Source organism: Glycine soja, chromosome 19, assembly GCF_004193775.1.
Source record: "Glycine soja cultivar W05 chromosome 19, ASM419377v2, whole genome shotgun sequence".
NCBI classification, from domain to species: domain Eukaryota; kingdom Viridiplantae; phylum Streptophyta; class Magnoliopsida; order Fabales; family Fabaceae; genus Glycine; species Glycine soja.
Window position 1 is genome coordinate 35,686,290 of NC_041020.1, and position 27,247 is coordinate 35,713,536.

At 38.9% G+C, this 27,247-nt stretch overlaps 1 protein-coding gene across 2 annotated transcripts; it reads left to right on the forward strand.

Moving 5' to 3' along the window:
• The first annotated feature begins 367 nt into the window (after nucleotides 1-367).
• On the forward strand, nucleotides 368-24,343 carry LOC114398428 (ATP-dependent DNA helicase At3g02060, chloroplastic-like). Of its 2 annotated transcripts, XR_003663597.1 has the most exons (14): nucleotides 368-1,046; nucleotides 1,758-1,983; nucleotides 2,166-2,411; nucleotides 13,609-13,743; nucleotides 13,839-13,963; nucleotides 15,203-15,342; nucleotides 18,537-18,607; nucleotides 19,754-19,915; nucleotides 21,175-21,261; nucleotides 21,483-21,656; nucleotides 21,858-21,902; nucleotides 22,576-22,932; nucleotides 23,462-23,815; nucleotides 23,890-24,343. XR_003663597.1 is itself a non-coding variant. In XM_028360622.1 (13 exons), exons 1-13 carry the CDS (start codon nucleotides 445-447, stop codon nucleotides 23,561-23,563), a joined length of 2,472 nt encoding a protein of 823 aa, XP_028216423.1. In that variant the 5' UTR covers nucleotides 368-444; the 3' UTR covers nucleotides 23,564-24,343. The 2 variants fall into 2 exon arrangements, 1 of the variants encoding a protein (XP_028216423.1); XM_028360622.1 differs by having other exon boundaries at nucleotides 23,462-24,343.
• The last annotated feature ends 2,904 nt before the right edge of the window (nucleotides 24,344-27,247 follow it).

Genomic DNA, 27,247 nt, shown 5'->3' on the forward strand with positions numbered 1-27,247 from the left:
AAAGAGTGTAAATAACAAAGTTGTAAAAATAGCTAAATAATGCTGAAATTTATAGGTTTTGTTGGTATTTCTCCCTCCACCTTCTCTCTAAACGACTCAACCCACATAAATGATGGTAATCCATAATTATATATAAAAGAAATATGACGATTTAGTTTATTTTTATTCATAAATTATTATTTTATTCTTATAAGTATTTTTACAAATCATTCATATAACTATTATTGTTTATTTATTTATTTAAAAAGAACATAAAAAGAAGCAATTAGGCACACCGAGTGCGTGTTTTCCCCTAATAATATATATATATATATATATATATATATATATATTATTACGCCACATGGTTCCAACAAAACCCCTCCAAAACCTTTATTTGCCAATTATCCTTCCTTTTCAAACTCTTCTTCTTCCTCAATGACAACAATCTGAACCCACAGACACATGGCTTCTTCTTCTTCTCTTCTCCCAAGGCCACACATTCCCACCCCCCTCATCTCCAAACTCACCTCCTCCCCAAGAACATGGAGCCTCTTCATCCTCAAATACCCTTCGCACCCCAAAACCAACAGCAACAACAACAAAAGACTAATCCTTCCCCCCACCAATGCAGTGTACACCCAAAGCCCCCACACCCCTTCCACACCCTCCAAGACCGAACTCCACAACGACGCCATCACCGTCCTCAACGAGAGGATTCGACGCGACTTCAGCAAGAAGGAGGCATTCAGAACGGTGATGGACTCGGAGGAGGCGGGGAAGTACATGCAGATGGTGAAGGTGCAGCAGCAGAGAGGGCTGCAGAAGCTGAAGGGCGACAGGGGGACCAAAGATGGCGTCTTTAGCTACAAAGTGGACCCTTACACGCTCCGTTCCGGGGACTACGTTGTGCACAGGAAAGTCGGGGTTGGGAGGTTCGTTGGGATGAGGTTTGATGTTGCCAAGAATTCTTCGCAGCACACTGAGTATGTCTTCATTGAGTATGCTGATGGCATGGCGAAGCTACCTGTCCACCAGGCTGCTAAAATGCTCTATAGATATAGCCTGTGAGTGTTTCTTTTTTTCTCTTTTTTTTTAAAAAAAAATCCTGCATACCCTCTTTTGTTGTTTGTTGAATTCAATGTGGAAGGTGGTGATGATGAAGTTGACTTAGGGCCCTTGATTGGATAGACTTCTCATTAAGTACTTATAATATAATTAAGTTAAATGCTAATTAGTGTCTTAAGGACATTGACTAAGGAACTTTAAGTAGAAATATTTTTATTAAAGGCGGAAAATTACTTTTTTATGCGCTCCTATGATTTACACAATAAATATTTTTTTCTTTTTAGTTCCTTCACGAATGCCGTAAGGGCATTGGTTAGCAAGATCCTAGAAGTAAATAAGAAGGTAAAATTCTTTAAACTTCTCCTGTCAGTTAAAAGTAGTTTTTTTGTTTTATCCATTAAAATCAAGGGCAAGTACTCGGGATTTACAACAACTCATTCACCCTGCTCAACCAACCGAACTTGACCCCTTGGTGTTAAAAGTAGCTTATGCATAAGTTAAAATCAGCTTTTGGAGAAGTTAAATAAGATAGTTTCTATGAAGTTGAAGTGCATAAGTTGATTTTAATTTATGGGAAAAGCTTAATTTACTTTACCTTCTTATTTTCTTTTATAAGTGCTTATTGAGAAGTTTATCCTAAAATGGGCTTAGTTGCTTTGGTGAATGACTGTTGTGGTAAATGTGGTGTTTGTGTGTGTGCGCATTTGTAGGCCAAATGAAACCAAAAAGCCGAAGGCATTGAGCAAGTTGAGTGATACCAGTGCGTGGGAGAGAAGAAAGGTTAAAGGGAAGGTCGCAATACAGAAGATGGTTGTGGACTTGATGGAACTCTATCTACATAGGCTCAAACAAAGAAGGCCTCCCTATCCGAAGAGTCCTGCCATGGCCAAATTCGCAGCTCAGTTTCCTTATGAACCCACGCCGGATCAGAAACGGGTGATGTTATAGTAAATGCTGTGTGTTTTGGTGGAAGGGGATTAATTGATTGTGGTTTTATGTTGCAATTTTAATTTTTATTTGAGTGCCAAATGCCAATACCTCTCCTTGGTTGTTCATGAATCAAAGTGCACGTGTTGACTTCAGTTATTTAATATTTTTTTGAATGCACATTCTTGCAGGCATTTATTGATGTTGAGAGGGATTTGACAGAGAGAGAAACTCCAATGGACAGATTAATTTGTGGAGATGTTGGTTTTGGTAAAACTGAGGTTGCACTACGTGCTATCTCCTGTGTTGTCTCAGCTAAAAAGCAAGCAATGGTTCTGGCACCAACAATAGTTCTAGCAAAACAACATTTTGATGTTATTTCAGAGCGCTTTTCTGTATATCCGGATATTAAGGTTGGACTACTAAGCAGGTTTCAGGTATGACTATGATTAATTTTTTTTCTGTTTTAGTCATAGTTAAATTCATCTAGTTGTTAGTGTTGCATGGTACAAAGATGAGATTTCACTAATCTAATTAAAACTTCTTTGGTAGTTAAATAATAATATGCGTTCATTGTTACTAAGTCCTCTCCAATGATAGTTCGCTTGAATCAGAATCAGAATATTTCATGAACTATCCTGTAGATTATAACCAGGGTCTGAACTGAATACATGCCAGTTTCTGGGTTAAGTAATGTTTCCCGGCACTAACGACAAAATTTCCATTTATTGGATAAACTTGATAGCCTTTTAGTATCTACCTTGTGTGAAATATCCAATCTAGAACATCACCTTGGTGGTTTCTGACTTTATCTACTTCTAGCTTATTGCATATGCATGCTATTGGTCACCACTCACCATCACTGTGATTGTGATACTGTTTTACTATTAGAATGATTAGTTTTATTTTTATTGCTTGTGCATGGACTAAATATAAATTAGTGATCATAAATCATTTTTACCTCTAATTGTAATTGCTGTTTTGGTGTTCATTTCTATATTCTATTATTATTATTATTATTATTATTATTATTATTATTATTATTATTATTATTATTATTATGTTGGAAAGCCACCTTAATTGTGGTCACTCCTAGCCCACCTTAGTTGTGGCGGGTAGCTATGGGCCAAAAGGGGGCGTGTTGATTTTTGAAGTCCTACATTGACTAGAGATAGTGTTAAGATAAAGTATATAAGTAGAGAGCAATCCTCACCTTTCAAGCCGATTTTGTAGGGTTGAGTTAGACTCAAACCCATGTTCTAACAAACAATATTATATAGTTATTGCACAATGGTTACATACACTGATGAATTCGAGGTCTCATCACCCTCCTACTATCTCCAATTATCTGTCTAACCTCTAACTAACCCCTCCCAATGCTATTTATAGCCTCTTAACTAACTAACAATTGGTTATAACCAACTAACAGTTAGTTATCCTAGCTGTCCTAACAAACACCTTTCCCCATCTATTTCCCCCTTTATCAATTACCCACCCCCCCTTTCTAGATCGACCTTGTCAAGGTCAAATTGAGAAAAAACAGTTTGAATTTCTTCAGCAAGTTCCCAACTATCTTCATGGTGGGGTAAGTCTTGCCATTTGATGAGAATCTCCTTTCTGCCATCTTCTGAAATTTTGCTCTGCATGACTTTCTCTGGTTGGACCTGCAGTTCCCAATTCTCATTTAGGGCTGTTGGTAATGGTTGAGGGGAACAAGTAGGCTTAACCGCTTTCTTGAGCAGGGATATATGGAACACCAGATGTATCATGCTACCCTCTAGAAGTTCCAATTTATAAGCAACCTCCCGAATTCGCTGTATGACCCTGTAGGGTCCATAAAATCGTGGACTTAGCTTCTCATTTGGCTTTCTTGCTAGAAACTTCATTCTATAAGGTTGCAGTTTTAGAAAGACCCAATCTCCTTCCTACATGACTAGTTCCCTTCTATGCTTGTTTGCAGATCTTTTCATTTGATCCTGAGCCTTGAGCAGATTGTTCCTGTTAAACACCTCAAATAAGCTTCTAAGCATCCGTTAGCTACTTCAGTTTGCCCATCTGTTTGAGGATGATAAGTAGTGCTCATCTTCAATTGGGTGCCCGCTTTCCTAAACAATTCCTTCCAAAAGAGGCTCATAAAAAGTTTGTCTCTGTCAGATACTATTGAGGCAGGGAAACCATGCAGTCTCACCACTTCTTTAATGAATAACTTAGCTACTTCCTTAGCTGTATAAGGATGACTTAATCCAAAAAAATGAGCATACTTAGTCCGCCTATCCACTACCACTAAGATAGTGTCCTTCCCTTGAGCATTTGGTAAACCTCCAATGAAATCCATGGAGATATCAATCCACACCTTAGTTGGAATAGGTAGGGGTTGCAGCAACCCTGCAGGGGCTAATGTACTGGTCTTATTTCTCTGACAGATTTCACATGCAGCAACATAGTCCCTTATAGTTTTCTTCATTCCTTGCCAAAACACAACATTAGCCACTCTCTTGAAGGTTCTAAAAAAGCTTGCATGTCCTCCCAAAGGGGAGTCATGCAATTCTTTCAAAAGTAAAGGGATTCTAGTGGAGTTTTTTGACAGAACTAGTCTATCCTTGAAGTAACCTCCATGAATGACATATCCAGGTTTCTCTTCTGTTTTAGTCAGAATCCCTTGATAAATTCCATATAATTGAGGGTCAGCTTGTATTTCTTCCTCCCAATCAGCCCATTCCTCCTTCTCTTGCACCAATGAAATTGCTGAAAATGAAAATTGTTTGGATAGTGCATGAGCCACTATATTCTCCTTTCCTGGTCTATACTGAATATCAAAATCATAACCAATCAATTTAATAGCCCACGTGAACTGTTCTTAACTCATAAGCCTCTGCTCATTTAAGAACTTCAAACTCCTTTGATCATTTCTAATTAAAAATTTCTTACCTAGCAGATAATGCCTCCATTTCTTCACTGCTAACACCACTGCTGATAGCAGCAAACCCAGACCAAGGAGAATCTCAAAAAGACTCCCAGGATGGGAGGATTTTATTCACTAAAGCAGCTAGGAGCCAAGGTCAAGATAGGAACTTACAGTAGTGTAGCGTTCCTTCGTAATGCTTGTGTAGTGCTTGGCCGTTAGTGCCTCTTAGTACCTTTTCCAATCGTGCTTATACCCTGCATTTCCAATTCTGTTATAGCTTGTCTCCCTTGAGCTGGCAAGACCATTAGAGCTTTGTCCTTTGTGTAAGCACTCCCTATAAATAGATGACATGAATAATGGAAAAGGCAATAAAAAATTTCACAAAAATTCTATCTTCTCTCCCTTTTATTCTGGAGGAAGTTCTTGTCCTCTAACTCAGGAACAAAGACATACCTATCAATTGGTGCTTTCACTGATCCCTCCCATGGCGGACAACACTCGCTCCCATGCTTTGTCTCGTCTAGAGGAAGCGGTTACCCTCCTCACTACCACCCAGACCTTACTTCACTCTCGGCTCGACGAAATCGCCTCTCGCCTCTAAGCCCTGGAAACCCCTTCACCAACCCTTTCCCTGCGACCACCTCCCCCTCGCATGAACCTCGACGTTCCTCGCTTCGACGATACCAATGCCCCTACATTGATATTCAAAATTAGTCAATTTTTTGACTATCATCGTACTCCCGAGGACGAGCGCCTTCAGGTGACATCTTTTTACCTTGACGGTGAAGCCCTGAGTTGGTTTCAGTGGCTTTACCGCAACGATCAGTTGACGTCCTGGTCCTCTTTCCTCCAAGCTTTGGAAATGCGTTTCGCCCAGTCCATGTACGATGATCCTCGCGGCACCTTGTTCAAGTTAACACAAACCGGGTCAGTCAATTCATTCCTTGCGATGTTTGAGGCTTTGGCGAACTGGATAGTAGGTCTCCCTACCCCGTTTCTCCTCAGCTGCTTCATATCGGGGCTTTTGCCGGACATTCGCCGTGAAGTGCTTGCCATGCAACCCCTATCCCTAGTCCAAGCAGTGGCTCTGTCACGCCTTCAAGAATATAAGATCAATGACGGCCGGCGGCCCTCTCGGCCTCGCCCACCTCCTTTACCCCCACCTACCACCGCCAACAACCAACTCCTTGCTCCCACTCTGCCTCCTCTTCTGTTGGCACCACCATGTACTACCTATAAATGCCTTACCCAGGCGGAAATGGCCTTTCGCTGCGAACGCGGCCTTTGCTACAACTGTGAAGAGCGTTATGGCCCGAACCACCGCTGCCGTGCCAAGTTTTTCCTCCTTGTGGCCTCCGAGGATGAAGAGCCTTTGCCTTCGAATCCCCTCACCCTGACGGACGAAACCCAACCACAGCCTAACCTCAAACCCATCCCCTCACCAGCGGACCACCCACTAGCACAATTGAGCCTTCATGAGCTGTCCGGCCACCCAGTACCCACCACGCTGCGTGTCTGAGGCACCATCAATGGCCACGAGGTTGTTATCCTCGTCGATGGAGGGAGCACCCATAATTTTATCCACCTCCGCCTCGCTCACTTCCTGCACCTCGCACCCGAACCCATTCCTCGTCTGGCCGTCATGGTGGGTGACGGTACCGACATAGTGTGCGATTGGGTTTGCTGCAACATGACCATTTTGATTCAGGGCCATACATTTATCCTTGACCTCCACGTCATGGGGTTAGGTGGCACAAACTTGGTCCTCGAGGTGGCTTGACTTACCCTCCTAGGCCCAATAACTACAGACTATTCGCACCTCACCATAAGCTTTGTTTACCAAGGTCAGCCCATCACCATCCAAGGTGACACCACTCCCAGCCCATCTGAGATCACCCATGGACAGGTTAAGGGCCTGATATCTACCCATCAGGTAGTGGGCCTCTTCCACCTCCAACTTCAGGCGACTGAACCCATTACTTCCGGCCACCCCACTATTCCACCTCCCATCAGTTGTCTCCTCACCAAATACCCTCACCTATTCCAGACACCAGACCACCTTCCACCGTCCCGCCCGACTGACCATGCCATTCATCTCGAACCCAATGCCAAACCTGTGAACGTCCGTCCCTACCATTATCCTTACTTTCAGAAGCAGGAAATTGAACGACAAGTGGACGATATGCTTCGTCGTCAGCTCATCCGGCCAAGCCGTAGCCTCTATTCATCTCCGATACTGCTGATAAAAAAGAAGGATGACACATGGAGGTTCTACGTCGACTATAGGGCCCTGAACACCGTCACCATCAAAGACCGATTTCCCCTCCAAACCATTGATGAACTTCTCGATGATCTGGGGCATTCCTCTTGGTTTTCTAAAATGGACCTGGCACAGGGCTTCCACCAAATCCACATGGTCGAGCATGACATACTTAAGACAACTTTCCGTACTCATCAAGGCCACTACGAGTATGTGGTGATGCCTTTCGGACTCTGTAATGCTCCTTCCACATTTCAGGCGACCATGAATGCCCTGTTCCACCCTTTCATTCGTAAGTTCGTTTTAGTTTTCTTCGACGACATATTGGTGTATAGTCGCGACCTTCAGTCTCACCTTGATCACCTTGATTGTGTCCTGCAGACATTGCAATAGGGCGATTTCCGCCTGAAAGCCTTTAAATGTATTTTCGGTCAACGCCGAATTGAATACTTTGGACACTTTGTCTCTATCCGGGGCGTCGAACCCGACCCCTCCAAAATTCAAGCTATGGTGCAATGGCTGCCACCGTCAGCAACCAAATCCCTGCGTGGATTTTTGGGTTTGACCAGTTTTTACAGGCGTTTCGTCAGGAATTACGCGCAGATTGCCGCTCCTTGACCCAATTATTAAAGAAAGAACAATTCCATTGGTCCTTCGAGGCCCAAAAAGCTTTTGAGGTTCTGAAGCTCGACATGACCACAACCCCAGTACTCGCCTTGCCGAACTTCAACATACCTTTTACTGTTGAGACCAATGCGTCGAGCTCCGGCATGGGTGTCGTGCTAATGCAATGTGGCCACCCTATTGCCTTTTTCAGTAAGCAATTCTGCCCTTAATTGCTTAGGTCCTCCACCTACATCCGCGAGCTACATGCTATCACCTTCACCGTGAAGAAATGGAGGCAATACCTCCTGGGTCATGTCTTCGTCATCTTGATGGACCACAAGAGCTTGCGGGAACTGATGACGCAACCAGTACAAACCCCGGAACAACACGTGTACCTTGCCAAACTCCTTGGCTATGATTACACGATCCAGTACAAGGCCGGCCACCACAACGTGGTCGCAGACGCTCTGTCACGTGCACAGGATGCAACTCCGGCAGCGGAAGCTTTCTTCATCCTGACCGCGCCACACTTCAAATTCCTTGAGGATTTGAAGACCAAATTAGCTGCGTCTGATGAATTTTAGGCCACCATGTCCCGCGTCCGAAATGAACCGCAACTACATCTGGAATTCACTATTAGGGACAATCTCCTCCTTCACAAGGGACACATTTGGATTAATCGCGGAAACTCTTTCATCCTTGTGCTCCTGGAAGAGTACTATAAATCCCCATTGGGTGGCCACATGGGCCTGTCGAAAACTCTCAGTCGTCTTCAACAAAGCTTCTTCTAGGACGGCATGCGTCGGGATACTCAGCTCTTCATCTGGTAGTGCATTGATTGCCTGCAAACCAAATACATTCCCCAGAAACCAACGGGCCTTCTCCAGCTAATTCCACCGCCGTCGCATCCGTGGGAGGACTTGGCTTTGGATTTCAGCACTGGTCTTCCCAATTTCTAAGGGACCACGGTGATCATGACGGTCGTGGAACGCTTTTCTAAAGGCACCCATTTTGGCACGCTACCTACGCAGTTCACGGCTCACACGGTGGCGCAACTGTTCCTAGACATCGTCTGCAAGCTTCATGGCTTTCCTCGCAGTTTAATTTCCAATAGTGACCCCATCTTCATCAGCAAGTTCTGGCGTGAACTCTTCCGGCTTAGTGGGACCAAGCTGCGGATGAGCACTGCCTACCATCCTCAGAGCGACGGCCAGACGGAGGTGCTCAACCGCACTTTGGAGCAATATTTGCTCAGCTTCGTTCATCACAAACCATCCCAGTGGGGCAAATTCCTCAGCCTCGCAGAGTGGTTCTACAACACCAAGTGCCATTCCTCCACAAACTTGTTCCCGTATGAGGTCACCTATGGCAAACCACCGCCAGAAATTCCTGATTATACCCCAGGTGCTTTTACTGTAGATGCCGTTGATTTCCTTTTTTCTTCCAAGCAGGACATGTTTGACGCTCTTTGTCAGAAACTAGAACGCACCCAGACACAGATGAAAAGCTATGCCGATCTTCATCGCCGCGATGTCTCCTTCAACGCCGGCGACTAGGTTTACATGAAGCTGCGTCCTTACCGCCAAACATCCATCGCAAATAAATTTCAGAAGCTTGGTAAGCGCTACTATGGCCCGTACCAAATTACGGAGACTGTAGGGAAGGTTGCTTATCGATTGGCCCTACCCACTACGACCAAGATCCACCCAGTGTTTCACTGCTCCAAACTCAAGCTTCATCAAGGCCCATTAACAGATCACTCCCTTCCTCCTTCGTCATGGGACAATAATCCCCTGATCGAACCTTTGACCATTCTGGACCATAAGTGAGACAACCAAACACCACCCCGCCTATCAGTTCTGGTACAATGGACAGGATTGCAACCAGAAGACTCCACTTGGGAAGATTGGTCCCAACTCTAAGACATCTATCACCTTGAGGACAAGGTGTTTCTCGATGATGCAGGGAATGATAGCAGCAAACCCAGACCAAGGAGAATCTCGAAAAGACCCCCAGGATGGGAGGAGTTTATTCACTAGAGCAGCTAGGAGCCAAGGTCAAGATAGGGACTTACAGTAGTGTAGTGTTCCTTCGTAATGCTTGTGTAGTGCTTGGCCGTTAGTGCCACGTAGTGCTGGTGTAGTGCTTGGCTGTTAGTGCCTCTTAATACCTTTTCCAATCGTGCTTATGCCCTGCATTTCCAATTCTGTTGTAGCTTGTCTCCCCTGAGTTGGCAAGACCGTTAGAGCTTTGTCCTTTGTGTAAGCACTCCCTATAAATAGATGACATGAATAATGGAAAAGGCAATAAGAAATTTCACAAAAATTCTATCTTCTCTCCCTTTTATTCTGGAGGAAGTTCCTGTCCTCTAACTCAGGAACAAAGGCTTACCTATCAATTGCCATCAATTCCCTCTCATTTACTAACTTGAGTTGAGCTCTGTCTCAGAGAGCCTTGCTCCATAAAGCTTAAGGTTTCTCTTCCTGCAATAAAGCTGCCCCCAGTCTAGTTCCTGATGCATCAATTTCCAAGATAAAACTCATAGAAAAATCTGGTATTGCCAGAATAGGAAGCTTCCTCATTGCTGCCTTAAGCTCTTCAAAGGCATGAGTAGCTTCTTCTCTCCAATGAAATGCATCCTTCTTGAGCAATGCATTCAAGGGCTGTGCAATTTTCCCACAATCCTTCACAAATCTCCTGTAATACCTTGCTAACCCCAGGAATCCTCTTAATCCTTTAGCATCTTTAGGTCCAGGCCACTCAGCCATTGCTGCCAATTTACTAGGGTCAGCTTCCACACCCTTTCTTGAAATGATATGCCCCAAATATTCCAATGAATTTTGACCAAAGTTGTATTTTTTCTTGTTCACCTTTATTTCATGTTGCTGCAAAACTTGTAAGATTGCTTTCAAATGCATGTGGTGGTCCTCAAGACTACTACTATATACAAGTATATCATCAAAAAATACTAATGCAAACTTCGTTAAGAAGGGTCAAAGCATCTCATTCATAAGTGCCTGAAAGGTGGATGGTGTATTAGTCAACCCAAAAGGCATGACGAACAATTCATAATGACCCTCATGAGTTCTGAAAGCTATTTTCTGGATATCTTCTTCCTTCATTCAAATCTGATGATACCTAGAACACAAATTTAGCTTGGAAAATCAATCAGCCCCCCCCAATTTCTCCCAATAATTCCTCTATAGTTGGGATAGGGAACTTATCTGGCACAATAATTTTGTTAAGTGCTCTATAATCTACATTAAATCTTCAACTCCCACCTTTTTTCTTAGCTAAAATAACTAGACTAGCATATGGACTAGTACTAGTTCTAATAATTCCAGCAGTTAGCCTATCTCTTACCATCTTTTCAATTTCATCCTTCTGGTAATGTGGGTATTTGTAGGGTCTTAAGTTAGGAATCTTGGTTCCTTCTTGGATGGTGATAGCATGATCTTTTTCCGGATGTGGTGGTAGCTCTTGAGGTTCCTGAAAAACCTGTTCAAACTATGTCAGTAGTTGTACCACTTGGTCAGGAACTACTTCCACACACTTCTCTCCCTCCACCCTTTTTAATTCCACCATAAACCCTTGGTCAGACTCTAGCATGGTCCCCTTGATCATTTTCATGCTAATGGAAGCTTTTATCAACTCTGGTTCAACCCTCAATATGACTTTTCTGTTTTGCACTGGCACTGTTAATGTCAATTTCTCAAAATTGGCCTCAATCGCCCCAATCCAGCCAACCATTCCATTCCTAACACCAAATCCACACCACCCAATTGAAAGAAGTAACAATTTTGTGTGAACTGTAAATCTTGCAATTAAATAGGCAAGGATCTACACACTCCTTGACATCTAACCTTGTGTCCATCTCCTACTTCTAGAGAATGTGAGCTTGTAGGGGTTACCTCTAACCTTAACTCCTTAACTAACTTCACTGATATGAAGTTATGAGTGGCTCCACAGTCAATTAGCATAATCACCCTTTTATTCCTAATTTTCCCCCACAATTTAAGAGATTTCCGGGTGATAAAGCCTTCAATACTATGCAGGGATAATTGGTGAAACTCCCCCATCTCTTCTTCCTCATCCTCCCATTGCTGGCTCTTAGGATCTCTTTCCTCCTCTTCTTCCATAATCATCAATTTGAACTGTCTATTTTTGCACACATGTGTAGGATTATACTTCTCCTCGCATGTGAAACACCCTCCCTTCCTCATCTTTTCGTTTACCTCCGCAGGAGACAAATTGTGAAACATCCTTCTACCTTTCCAACCACTTGTCCCTGTTTTTGCAACATTCTGAAGGTCAGTCACCTTATTGTTTGCCGGCTGCCAATCCCTTACCCACTTCTGTCCCGAATGAATGTTTTTCTGCAAATTAATCCCTTTACCATTACCCACGAGTAACTTCCCCAAATTTTTTTTCTTATCCTCCACTCTTCGAGCCTTAACCATGGCTTCCATCAAATTCTTTGGTTCATGAAGCCTTACCTCAGTGCTAATTTCTTCCTTTAACCCCTTGAGGAACACTTTCACTAGAAATGGCTCCTCCAACCCTTTTACAATTCCAACGCAGTTCTCAAATTGACCTATAAATCTCTGCATTGTCTCTTGTTGCAGTGCCAACAGCTCTTGAAAAGGATTTCCCAGGCTCGAAGCCTGGAACCTTTAGGTGACAATAATCTTGAACCCATCCCAAGAATGATTTGGATTCCAAGATTCCCACCATTGGAACCAACCCAGCGCTTCCCCATCCACTGTGACCATTACAGCCTCTAGCTTGTCCTCTCCCCTTACGGCGCGTAACCGGAAATATCGCTCGAACTTTGTCAACCAGCTCATAGGATCCTCATCGTCGAAATATGGGCAATTCCAAATTCCTCAACCGATTGCCGTCATGCGCCGCCGTACCTTCATCTCCTCCGCTCGCGTCAACTGCATGCATGTTCGTCGCAGGAGATTTTTTCTCCCATGCCGCCACCAACATTTGGATCATCCCTTCGATCGAGCTCAACCTCAATTCCATTGCTTCACGATTCTCCTCTATCGCTTTCTCCATAGCTTCCATGCGCGTCTCGATTCTTGCGTTTGCCTTCGTCACCATTAATGATTCTACGCTCCAAGATCGGAGCTCTGATACTAGTTGATAGAACTGGACCAGAACAGGAGGGAAATCGTTTTATTCGAATTAAATGCTATAGCACAATGGTTACACACACTGATGAATTTGAGGTCTCATCACCCTCCTACTATCTCCAATTTTCTGTCTAACCTCTAACTAACCCCTCCCAATGCTATTTATAGCCTCTTAACTAACTAACAATTGGTTATAACTAACTAACAGTAAGTTATCCTAGCTGTCCTAACAAACTGACAGCTCTCTAACTCTTCTAAGGGTATTTTCTAACATACACCTTTCCCAGTCTATTTCCCCCTCTATCAGTTTCTTTCTCCTGATTTGGCAAACGTATTTTACAAAGCCGTTTATAATTGGTATCCGATGCTTAATCCTTTCAACAATCTGAATTTCTTTATGATTAACAGTGGTGGAAGTGACAATTATTCTATGATGGTACAGTATACATTACTGCCCTTACTTGCCATTCAGATATATATTAAATTCACTAGTTCATAGTATTATAATATTCGGAAACTGTATATGTCTTGCCCCTCCTTTCTTCCAGCTACAAAATTTTCTCATAAAGTGAAAGCATATGGACATTTTAGGAACTTGAAAATTGGAAAAATATTAGGGTCAATCAAATATGAGCTGCATCATGGGCTTCTAGGTGGATATTTATGAATAGTTTATAAGTTCTATATTAATTATTGACTATTTCACTTATCTCAATTCTCAGACCAAAGCAGAGAAAGAAGAGAACTTGGATAAGATTAAGAATGGTACCTTGGATATTATTGTTGGGACTCATTCACTCCTAGGAGACCGTGTTACATATAACAACCTTGGTCTGCTTGTGGTTGATGAGGAGCAGGTTTACCAATTATCTGCAGTACATATTTTCCTTTGGTTTAACTACAGTGGCACTCCATCCTCCCTCCTTACTGAGCAACAATTTATTGCTTGCAGAGGTTTGGTGTCAAACAGAAGGAGAAGATTGCTTCCTTTAAAACTTCCGTGGATGTACTTACTTTATCTGCAACTCCAATACCACGAACTCTTTATTTAGCATTAACAGGGTTTCGTGATGCTAGGTAACTAGCCTTTCACAAATTAAGAAGGAAGATTCAATGTCTTTGTGGTTAACTTGGTCTTGGTATTAAACAAAAGGTCTTATAAATTTATCTTGCATATTGTTATTGGAATTTTTTTTCTCTAACATATCTGGTTGATGAATGTAGTTTTTCTTTCACTCACTTAATCAGGTAGTGTTGTCCATGTTCTATAAATGTGTGTGTGTGTGTGTGTGTGTTTGTGTGTACATGTGTGTGATTGAGTGAGTTAGAGAGAGAGATGGAGTACTATGTTTGTTTGTGATATAATTGGTCTTCCAAAACATATGAATTATGGTTCAATAACATAGATTTAAGTTTCTATACTAGAAGTATGTTTAAGTTGCGATTTGATTCATTAGATATTAAACCATTATAAGCTTTCACTTGATTGGTTAGGCTTTTGGAAGAGTTGATTCTTAACATGGTATTAGAGGCTAGAGCCTCTATGACCAAGTGATCAAGAGTTTGATTCAACATGCATATTCTTCTATATGAGAAGTTAAATTTTAGCACAAGGTAGAGTAGCTTGTGAATTAGCCATGCCATGGCTGTTGGGTGAGAGGGCATATTAGGTATAAAACCATTCACAAGCCTGAAGCTTAAGCTTTGGAGAGACTTGATTTCTTGACAACTCTTTTAAGCTGTCAATGCTGCTATGCACAATGAGGTGGTCTTTTTATCCAAAAAACTAGAAAAAAAAAGAGGGAGCTAAGTCCTAATTAATTGTTGAGAAAAGATATGATGAAACAGTCTAATATCTCTTGTACTTGAATGCCAAGTTATGCTCCCTTCCCACACCCTGCTTTCCCCCAAAATTGTGTAACAGGACATCCATAATGTTAAGTGATAATAAGTTAGTGATGAAGAAAAATATAGAGTCAAAGGGATAAATATGAAACTATCTTAGTTAACAGGAAGTTGGTTCATCAACTCCCCAGAATATTGAAAATTTAACTTAAACACAAACCTATGTAACAGTAAAATTGGTCCCCTGCAAAATTTTTCTGGTCTTAGAAATGACCTTAACATTTTTATTTGCACCTTAATCTTCTGGTTCTAGTTTTTTCTAGGGTTGTGCTTTGTTGGATGCTTAGATGGGAACTTTTTTGCATAATTGGCTCTTTGTATTGAACATAGGGTAATCAAACATCATTAAGATCACCTAACCCCTGAGCTTAAGTTTAATGCTATTGTAAGTTCTATTAATTTCTGTTTCAGTTTAATGTCAACTCCACCTCCAGAAAGAGTTCCTATCAAGACTCACCTCTCTTCATTTGGTGAGGACAAAGTAGTATCAGCCATCAAGTATGAGCTGGATCGTGGTGGTCAAGTTTTTTATGTTCTGCCACGAATTAAAGGTGATTCTTGTAACATCCCAATTTTTCGTAAATAAATTTAAAAAGCTTTTTAGTAATAAATAAATAAATAAATAAATATAGAGCAAATAATAGGCTGAGTACCCTAGGTATAAATAGTTATGTTAAGTCAGCTGCCTCCTTTTGGCCTCATTTTCGTTTTTTCCCCTTTTCCTCTCAAAACCCTTTCTTTTTCCCGCAGCCCACCAAACCAGTCTCAGAAAAACGACGATCTCGAACCCGTTCACCGTTGGATCGTCGTGAAATTTGAGTATCATGTTCGCAACACAATTCCGAGCATTCTAACCGTTGGGAATTTCGATATCATGTCTGAACTGAGAGAAAAACCCTTCGCATTGTAGCCTTTTTCTTTCCCGCAGAAACCCAGAGCTGTCTTGGTAAAACTACGATCCCGGTTTTGTTAACCGTTGGATTATTGTGAAATTTGGATATGTTGTTCGAAATTCAATTCCGCACGCTTCCACCGTTGGGATTTGTGAGATAATATTCGGGGAGGGAGGAAAAGGAATCGTATGAAGACAGTACAAGTGGAGGTTTCAATCTCTTCTCCGTCTCTCTGACGTTTGGGAATTCTATCGGAGCAGTCAGATGAATAATTGAAAGAATTTCCGGGAACCGCTAGAGATGTTGCTATCGCTGGCTGAAGACACGTGAGCCCGCTTAGAGGTAAGGGATGAGTTTATCGCAATTGGGGATTAGAATGAACATGTGTAGGGATCCTTAGAAGATTAAATTGGGGTTTTATTTTGAAATGTTTATTAAATTGCAATTTTTCCTTTATGATTATAAATAAAATATTGATGTCCTAATGAAAATTTCTTGATAAATTGTGTTCTTGATATTTGTATATTTCGACCTATGATTTTGATATAATTGTGTAATATTATTTAAGGGGTTTTAGTCCTAATGTTGTGATAGTCTTTTATATAAATTGTTATATTGAGGATATGAAATGATGATTCAAATTGTGAGTATGTGATGAATTGTAGAAAAACATGTTGCTGTGAGATTATAATATTGTTATTGAGATTGAGTATAAGTGTAAAGTTCAACATGTGTTAATTTGTGAGATACGTGTAAGCATGTGATGGTGAATTGTGATACTATGAGATGTGAAATTGTGAATGAGTTCTAGTTGTGGATAAGTGTGTAATTAACACTTGATGTGAAATTACTTGTGTTGTAAGCTATGAATTGTACAATAACCCGACCAGCGTTATCTTGAGAAAAGCGTTGATGCGCAGTGTTAAAGAGAAAATGTAGGTTTCCTATTTAGGAACCAGTGTTAAATCGTAGCGCAATTGTGTTGAACGTGTTTAAAACACGAGTGTAAGGTCGTGGGTATTGTATAATTCATGAGCAGTGTCTGCATGTAAAAAAAAATATTTTAGGGGTTGGACCTGAATCAGGAGGGAGAGGCCCTGACGTACTCTTCGAAGTGTAGGCCTTGGGGGTCACCGGGTTTGAGTGCTCCTTTAAGCCTATGTTGATCCCATAAGGTTGGAGCATTCTCGCAAAACATCGTGACCCTGACTGGTCTCCCTATGATCTTACTTAGTGAGAGTGACCTGACAAACCCATTGTGTGGTGTGTCTTGTTATGTACTCCTAAGCGCCCCAGGGTGGTTTTTCACTGACATGGTACCACATTGCATATAGAATTGAGTATTAGCATAACTATTGCATATGCTTGCTAATTGATGTGTTATTATATCTTGATCGAAGTGTGGGATTCTTGTGTAATGTGATTGATAATTGAAAAGTGAATTTTGAATGACGAAGTGGTGAAGTTACGTGAGCTATGTTTAAGCAAGTGGTATCTCATTTATATAATATGTATATTTAATTGTCTTGTTTCTCTATTAGTTAGGAATGTGATAACTCACTCCCTGTGTGTTGTTGTGTTTGGATCCTGTGATGATCTTGAACTTGTGTTCGGGGGAGCAGATGAATAGGTGGAGGACTATGAAGAACCTCATGCTAGAGGACACGGGAACACCACGCTCTGATAGGATGTTACATTAGGATATAGGTTCTATATTAATTGTATGAGACTTATATGACTTTCTTTGAGTCGAGATGACTTTATTATTTATTTGGACAAGTTTGAATATGATGTAGAAGAAAGTGAATGTGAGCCTTTTACCCATTTGAAAAGTTTGTATTTAAAAATGTTTTAAAAATACTTTTAATTAATATTTGAATTTTTATTCCTTTATTAATATATATGTGAGGGGTAGAGGGTGTCACAATTCTCAGCTAAAACTTTCTATACAGACATCTCTGTGTAAGCTGATGTATTGTCCAGGTCTGTTACCTTATGCAATGTCTTTTATGTTTAATTGGAAGTAAGGAGTCTTGTTTATCACTATTGTTGTAGCTGATTATTTTCATATTTTGGTTTTTCTTTGTATAGATTCATTTCCTTGTAATTTAGTTTCCTTTTTTTATCAGTAATTATGAATTTGTGTCAGCACAGCTAGTCTCCCTATATATATGTGTGTTCTTTATAGATTATCAAGAAATAATATTCAGTTCTTTACATATTTTGCAAGGCACCAAACTTTAATAAGTTCATTAACTAAGCTGGACTAACTGAAGATCAGAATGCATGTAGCTTTCTAATATCTAGCCACATTGTTTTCATTTTATTTCCATTTTTTCAGGAATTTGCAAAGAAAATAGTGAAAACAGTGAAATCTTATTTTTCACCATTTCTTGTAAAAATTCTTGAAAGCAAGAAATAAAGTGAAAACAAGGTCATAAGCTAATAGTACTGATGAAAACATATCAACAAAAAATAAACCAAACACACCCTTACATATTCTTAAAATCATTTTGAGACATTACAATTTACAAGAAACAACTCATGGGATAAACTATGCTGATCATTCATCAGAGGAATGCAAGGCTAGCAAACATGCTGTTTCAGTTACTGAGAAGCCTGCTGTTATATAAAAAGTAAATAAATAATATAAAGAAGTTGATCTAAAGTCTCCCATTGGAGTGAATTTTTGTGCAAATTTGGTGTTGTTCCCGTCACAAGAAGAATTTTACTATATGACCATCACAGACATAAAAGGAGATTGCTTGTGGTGTTGCTGTTAATATATATTTGCTAATATGTCTAATGTCCATTACAGTACTGACTCTTGTTTCTGAATAATTGTGTTACAGGACTTGATGGAGTAATGGCATTTCTTGTAGAGTCATTTCCAAATGTGGAAATAGCCATTGCCCATGGGAAGGTAGTTACACATTTACAACTTTTTAAGGGTCTGGTGCTTGCATGTAGGACTGTCAAGCAGATCTCCAAATAGGATTCTTTTTAAGTTAAACATCAGTGAAGTAGTGAATAAAATATCTCACTCTCAAAACTAATAGTGCCATTAATTGTCAGTTTACCAATCTTTACTAGTGATTTCAGCACAAGTCTATAAAGTGTGTCTATATAAATTATCATGCTTTTATGTCTGAAATCTTGACATTAGAGATGTTAGTGATAATGCAACACTTTGCTTAGGCCTGAAGCATATTAATTTTGGCTAAACACATTTACCCTATTACTCTGTGTAGGTGGATAAGTAATTCAGAATGGCATAGTTATTTTGTATTTTAATATTATCTTTTCATGAAGAGATCTTTGTCTTCCCTGATGTTTCCAGGCAATATTACAGCCTACAATCTAACATCTGTGCTTTGCATTCTCATATTCACTATGCATTTACATTTCTGTGATGACTCTAGATATTGCTACTGTCCTCAAGTTATTGAAACTAACCTTTAGATTTCTGCAGGCAGGAGTCTTTTCAATCTCTTTGATATTAACATATACTTAGTATGACAAATTTCTACCTTTAGTAAGTTGCAATATAATAATCTAATCTAATTATGGAAATTGATGCCATTGTCCCATCCATCCCATCCTTATGTGGGAAGCACTAAATTCTGGGATGTTGCTTATACGTTTTGTTCTTGTTGGTTGTCATTATTAATAAGCATTTAAGTGCTTGATGTGTCATCATCTATACTGGATGCTGGCTGGCTGCTTTGTGAAGAACATTTCATGAAGTGCAATTTTAGTTAATCCTTGCTTCAAAAAATTATATCCGCTTCACTCATACAAGTTCACTTCTTCTATTCAATGCAAGATGCTAGAGCCATTAATTGTTAGTGCCTCTACCATGATAAATTTCTCCTGGATCTTTTGAGGGAACTTGTGCATCATATAAATACTCAGTTGACAAAGTTATTTTTCTTATGATGAAAATCTCTGTTTGGATTGATCAACTCCAAAATTTAATTGTTTTATATCAAAAGTGTATATAAGCATCATGTGTTGACAATGATATTTTGATTTTAATTGTATGCATTTGATTGTGTTTCTGGTGTAGCTATACTCAAAACAATTAGAGGATACCATGGAGAAGTTTGCTCTGGGTGAAATAAAAATCCTTATCTGCACAAATATAGTTGAAAGTGGGCTTGATATTCAAAATGCAAATACCATAATCATTCAGGATGTTCAACAATTTGGCCTTGCACAGTTGTACCAGGTTTTGTTCTTCCTAAATTATTTTTGTTTTGGATGTTCTCATATTTTCTGTTGCTGACTCCAAACATTGTTTAAAACTGGTTAATGTTATTATATTGGTAGTGTATATGTATTACACTGTCCAAGGTATATAATGCCTGAGCTGAATCTTTCCTGAATACAGATCATTAGATCATCAAGCAGTTTTGTATTCATATTTCAGATCCTGTGCAGGAGTAATTGTTGTTTCATCCCACTATCAACTTAACGTTGTTTCAAACAAGCATATTTTTATGACTGAAAGAAATTGAATGTGAAATGTCAGAATTATAAGGATTTAGATAGAGGAGGAGGAAAAGAGGGAATGGGAGACTATGGATAATATTCTCTTATGCTTATTGATGTGATGCAAAAGGCAAAAGCACTAATCCTTATTTATTCTAGTACTACTCTCTTAATGCTAATCAAATTAAGAAACATATAGTGAAATACAATGAATATGGAAACCACTCCTAGAGATCATCCAAGATACTCTAAAATATTTTATGATACAGTAATGATAATGATATATTTTATAGGCATTCTAGCGTAAATCCTTTTATGGGATGTATGTTGGAGGAAGTGCAAAATTCCATATAGTCGCTCTTGAACTGCTTTTGCCAACATTATTCTCAAAATTCCAAACCAAAAGTAATGCATCTCACTACTTCTCTGAAAAAATATAGTTGCCTTGTGATTTCTTCCTCAAGAACTTGATTATTCTCAACAATGAGGTTAATACTTGCTTGATAAGTAATATTTGATATATTGCTTGCTTATTGCTCCGTTGGACTCAGGAAATAAACACACTGAATTCTAAATAAAGATAGAAATAGTCTGGTTTTTAGGGCATATTTGAGAACAAACACAATGTTTTCCCTTAACAATGAGTTTCCTCCTTCAAAACTCATGGAATGACAACCATACACCTTAATTGCATTTTAGAAGTCTGTAACACAACTTATATGTCACTATATTAGTCACATCATAGCCTATAACTGTCTAATCTGAAATTAATATAAAAACAACTTCCTCATAACTTTATAATACAGAATTATAAATACCCAAATCAGATTTTGACCTAGCAATGCCTACCTGTACAGAAGTAAAAGAAAGAACCTGTATGCATTTCTTTTTTAAGTTTTTCAATTTTTGTTGGAACACAGGAAATCAGACCACACAAGATCATCTATTACTGTTTCACTAATATTGATCATTTTTTCATTTGTTCAATGCTGATAGTTGCGTGGAAGGGTTGGACGAGCAGATAAGGAAGCCCATGCATACTTATTTTACCCTGACAAAGGCCTGCTTTCTGATCAAGCATTGGTATGTTTCTTGTCAATCTTTACCTTTCATTTGTAAAAGCAAATTGCACAAAATAATAGTTGATTCATCAGATATGACAAATGAATGTCACATAACTTATTGTATTTAATACTTCTTCAGTATTATTCCTAGTCTTAAATTGATTCTTTCATTTGAAATATATAAAATTAGTTGTTAAACAATTGCCTAAAACTAACATTCTCCTTGGTGATCTACCGTAGGAGAGGCTTGCTGCTATTGAAGAATGTCGTGAACTTGGTCAAGGCTTCCAACTAGCTGAGAAAGACATGGGTATAAGAGGTTTTGGTGCAATTTTTGGTGAACAACAATCAGGAGATGTTGGAAATGTTGGCATTGATCTTTTTTTTGAGATGCTCTTCGAGAGCTTGTCCAAGGTAAACTTCGATTTGTGACGTGTTTCTTCCTATGTGCCATTGGTCCTAGACTTGTAGTTAAAATAGAATTGTTCTTTTGTTTAATTTGCATGCACTGTTTGTTGGCTGAAAAGTGAAAACTTGCTTTCTTAGCATTTTCCTCTGTAGTTCTTGATCACCTGCCTGCTAGTTTTGTGCTTATCCTTCTGTTTTTACTTCCAGGTTGAAGATCACCATGTTGTTTCGGTTCCTTATCACTCAGTGCAGGTATGCTTGATGTACCGCAAAGGATTTAAGACATTCGCATAATCAATGCTTTGCATGTGTTAATGCAGACAGGGTTCCACAAGTCAAATCTGATACTGTTTTTCTCTTTCTTGAGGTGAAACAGGAAAATGTAAAATGCTGTTGCAGTTAAAGATTTTCCTTGAAAATCCAGAAAATACATGTTCTCTAGTTCACATCCATCCCTTACTTTTTGTGGAAAAGATAGTATTAGGCCAACTATCATAATTCTTATAATAATATAATGATATCAAACACACAAAAGTAATTACTCAATAGTTATTGGTCTCATTGAGGTAGGATGATTATAATGAACTGATTCTTTTTTTAGAATCTGTCCTCTGTAAGTTAAACTGTTGAACTTAGACAAAATATTTTGAATGATAGGCATTCACAGATGTATTGTTTATATCATTAGTCCCTAATGGAACACGTCTTGCTCTATTGTAGAACTCTTTCTTACTATTTGCTATGGCAGTTTATTTATTTATTTATTATTATTATTATTCAAACAAAGTTTTTGTTTTGAATTCTTGTTCTCTTCATTTGTATGTGTCTTTGTTTTTATGTAGCTAATATCTGTATCTAACATCTGTATAAATGCGTATAACAGAGATCTAGTGGTTGATGCATTTTCTACTTTATTATTATTTAGGTTGACATAAACATCAATCCTCATCTCCCCTCTGACTACATTAATTATCTGGACAACCCTATGAAAATAATAAATGACGCTGAGAGAGTTGCTGAGAAAGACATCTGGAGTCTGATGCAATTTACAGAGAATTTGCGCCACCAATATGGCAAAGAGCCTCGCTCCATGGAGATTTTACTGAAGAAGCTTTACTTGAGGAGAATGGCTGCTGATTTAGGGATAACCAGAATTTACTCTTCAGGGAAGATGATCTATATGAAAACAGACATGAGTAAAAAGGTATTCAAGATGATGACAGAGTCCATGGCATCAGATTTACATAGAAATTCATTGGTTCTTGAGGGGGACCAAATTAAGGTATTGCATAGAAATTCTTTATTTCTGAATTCTTTAATTTGGTGATCTTTGTTATCTCTTTCGGAATCTGCCTTTGTATTTTGTTCAGTTTTCCCCTCATTATGGTTGTCTGAATTTTACCACATTCTCACGTGAAATATTTATTAGTGTAATTTTAGGAGGACAATTTTCTTTTGCCTATTTTGTTAACATTAGGGATCCAATGCCATATTTTCATTTAGAAACAAGCAAGATGACTGTCTGTGTCTAATATTGATAGGCTATCTAATTGTAAATGTCAATGTCATTGCCATGAAAAGTCTGAGGTTAACATTTATCTGCAGGAATTATGAATCCTGTATTTTTCTTTTTCAGACCATTATGATTGCTGGCTTTTGTCCATTAATCTAGTAATTTCTTATGCATTATGGATCCTCCTTATCTTTTGGTTTCTAAAGATAATTTAGGCCCCATACATAAACTGCCGCTGGAAATCATAATAAATGCAGTTAGCTCATATTTCTTTTCCCTAATGATTTCCTTCATGCAGGCTGAACTTCTTTTAGAGCTACCAAAAGAACAGCTTCTCAATTGGATCTTTCAATGCTTGGCTGAACTTCATGCTTCACTACCCTCCTTCATAAAGTACTAGGTTCAATACTTGGTCAATTCTACCAATATGTAAGTTGGAAACTCAACTTACTGCGTACATCACAAATATGTAAGATTTGGTGGATTTAGTGTGTTGAAAGGCCAGAAACTAACCATGGCGAATGCAAAACAAGACTGTTTTGCTTGACCAACTTGGCAGTACAGGACGTCAGAACAAATTGGGACTATCGGTTGATACTAGTGAACATGTGCTTCCTTTCAAGATGTATATAATCAGAGCTACATCAATGGGGTTAGTTACTACTTACAAGCACGTTGGAGTTGGGGTTATCTAAATTGTACTCCTGATTTGCATGCCTTATACAGGACAGGGGCATGTGATATAAGGCAGCAGCTAATCATCTTCACTACTTGCACTCATAAACCAACATTCCTTTCAGAAGCCACTTATGATGACCTAGTGTTCTCGTCCGGTAAACCTTTAATCAAAATATCCAGAATTCACCTTTTGTATACATGACATTGTAAAGCATTCTGCGACCATGCTTTTCCTCAATAGTCCCGTCTCTAAGATTTCGTTGAAGTAACCTGATATGGAGAAATTCAATGCTAAGATCAGGCTTAGCTAATACATTCTAAGGAAACAAGAAATCGGTCTGGTGAATAGTGCATTTTTGTTACTAATAAGTCAGAAATATACTGTTGTTTATAGTTGTTGCTGTCCTGTATGTGTTATTTTCCTCATGGAAACATGTATTCTCTATAGAAGAAATTCTTGTAACCACAAGTTTTTGCAATTAGTTCCATTATTTAATATTAATACTGTAGTGGACATTTTATATAATTATTTCTATTTCTCAGTTTAATCTTTTTTCCTATACATATATCTCAAAAATATATCTCAAAATCAAAGGGGACAACAAAACTTATCCTACTTTGAGGTTGCAAAAGTTTTCGATAAACTGAGTGAGAGTGAGAGAAAATGAAAAAGATAAAGCTGATATTATTGCTCCGAAAGAAAAACTCAATGAGTTAGATACAACATATGTATTTAAAGAGTTCTAACTTGAGAAACTAACCACAACTAACTCTAATTACCTCTAACTAACTTCTAACAGAATGTAAACTAACTCTAATTAACTTCTAACAGAATGTAACTACTTGGGTGCAGTTTAGTGAAAGACTGGATTATGAGCAATGGAGACTGCACTCTGATTATCACAAAAAATAACAGGAGCAGTGAAAGAGACTTGTAACTCTGTCAGCAAAGTTTAAATCCAGGTTAACTCAGTGGAAGTTTGAGCTATGTTGCGATATTCAGCTTCTGTGTTGGACCTGCCATTAACTTTTTGTTTGCAAGACCACCAAGATATCAAATTTGGACCAAGAAAGATGGCAGCTCCTGAGGTTGAGCGCCTATCATCCACATCAGACGCCCAATCAACACCACAGAATGCTCGAATGTTCAAGGGCTTTGCAATAGAGGTGGTCTGAAGTAGCAGACCATGAGACAAGGTCCCTTTGAGATATCTTAAGATTCTTTTCATCACTGTCCAATGAGAATCTAGAGGAGCAACCATAAATTGACAAAATTTGTTAACATCAAAACTGAATTTAGGTCTAGTAAGGGTAGCATATTGCAATGCACCAACCACAGACTTGAATGGAGTAAGATCATGAAAACATCAGCCCCATGTCTGGACAGTTTGCACTTAGAGACCATTGGAGAAGAAATGGAGTGAGCCTCAGCCATATTAGTTTTATGGAGTAAATCTCAAATGTATTTGCTCTAAGTCATCAAGATAGACTTGTTGGACAAATATTTGGTTTCTAGACCTAAGAAGTAATCTAAATGACCAAGTTGTTTAAGAGAAAAAACAATATTAAGTTTGCTTGTAAGCTGCTGAGTCAAAGAGGTTGAGCTGCCTGTCAAAATTATATCATCCACATAAACCAGCAAATAAACAGTATGCAATTGATGTCGGTAGATAGACAAAGAGGAATCACTCTTGCTGTCAACAAAACAAAGTTGTAGTAAAGTGAACTTAAGTAAACCACTGCCTGGGAGCCTGTTTTAAACCATAGATGGCTTTATTGAGTTTACAGACTAGTGACTTGTCAGTAACTTCAAATCCAGGAGGTTGTTTCATAAAAATAGTTTCTTCAAGAATCCTATTTAAAAAGGCATTATTCACATCAAGCTGAAACAATTTCCATGGACAGAGCAAGAGTAAGGATAATTCTAATGGTGACAGGCTTGATCACGAGTGAAAAAGTTTCATGAAAATCAAAGCCATGAACTTGATGGAACCCCTTAGCTACTAACCTTGCTTTGAATCTGTTAACAAAACCATCAACATTTTCCTTAACCCTGTACACCCATTTACAACCAATAACCTGCCTCTTAGGAGGTAATGATACTAATGCCCAAGTATTGTTCTTCATCAAGGCATCATATTCTTGTTGTATAGCAGAGAGCCAATAATCATTTGTTAGAGCTTGTTTTACAGTCTTAGGCTCAGAATGAGTGAGGAACAATGAAAGGTGGAGTCTAGGATTGTGAATACCAGATTTAGATCTTATTTGCATGGGGTGAGTGTTAATTGGGAGAGAAGTAGATGGAGTAATAGTGTCTGAAGTGGATGTAGGAATGGTAATGAGCTCAGAATTTCGATGTTCAACGGAAATGGATGTAGAAGAAGTAGATGTTGGAGGTACAAACACAATAGTGATGGGAGACTAAGTGGGCAAAGGTGAAAAACCAGGAGGAATGAGAGGAATAGAACCTAAATTAGTGGGTAGTATAGTTGCAACACAAGGCGAAGAAAGGTTAGGACTGAGACTAAAGTAGGAATCCAAACTTTTTGTGGAATTAGAGGAGGAAGGAAAAAGATCAAAGTGAGGAAATCTTAACTCATTAAACAAGACATCCTTAGAGATGTAAATCCTTCCAAAAGGTGACAAACACTTGTAGCCTTTGTAAGAAGAAGAGTAACCCAGAAATAGACATTCTTGAGACCTAAAATTAAGTTTGTGTGTATGATATGGTCTTAGCAAAGGAAAACAGGCACGCCCAAAGGTTTTGAGAAAGTGATAATCAGCCTCTTTATTGAACAAGGCAACAAAAGGAACAACAAATTTAAGATTAGTGGTAGGTAGCCTGTTAATTAGGTAAACAACTGTTGTAAAAGCATAGTACCAAAACTATAAAGGTAAAGAAACATGATGCAGCAAGGTTAAACCCAAATCAACTATGTGTTTTCTCTCAACCACACCATTTTGATGATGAGTGTGAGGACAAATTAGTCTATGGAAGATGTCAAAGGAGGCTAGGAGATTAGAGAATGGTTTGTATTCACCTCCCCAGTCTGATTGAATACTCTTTATCTTGGTATTAATTTGTAACTCAACTATAGATTTGAAATTTTTGAGAACAACAATGGTTTCAGCTTTGGACTTTATACAAAAAATCCATGTGTACCTAGAGAAAGCATTAATGAAGGAAACATAATATGTATAACCAACATATGAGGGGACATGTGAAGGTCTCCACAAGTAAGTGAAAATAAGTTCTAAAGGTTAATATACAAAAGTGGAATTGTGAGAAGGTAGTCTATGAGCTTTACCCATACAACAAGAGGAACAAAATTCTGTGAAATTTTTATTCAAATGGGAAATGTTACAATGATTAAGAACAATTTTCATAACATGATCATTTGGATGA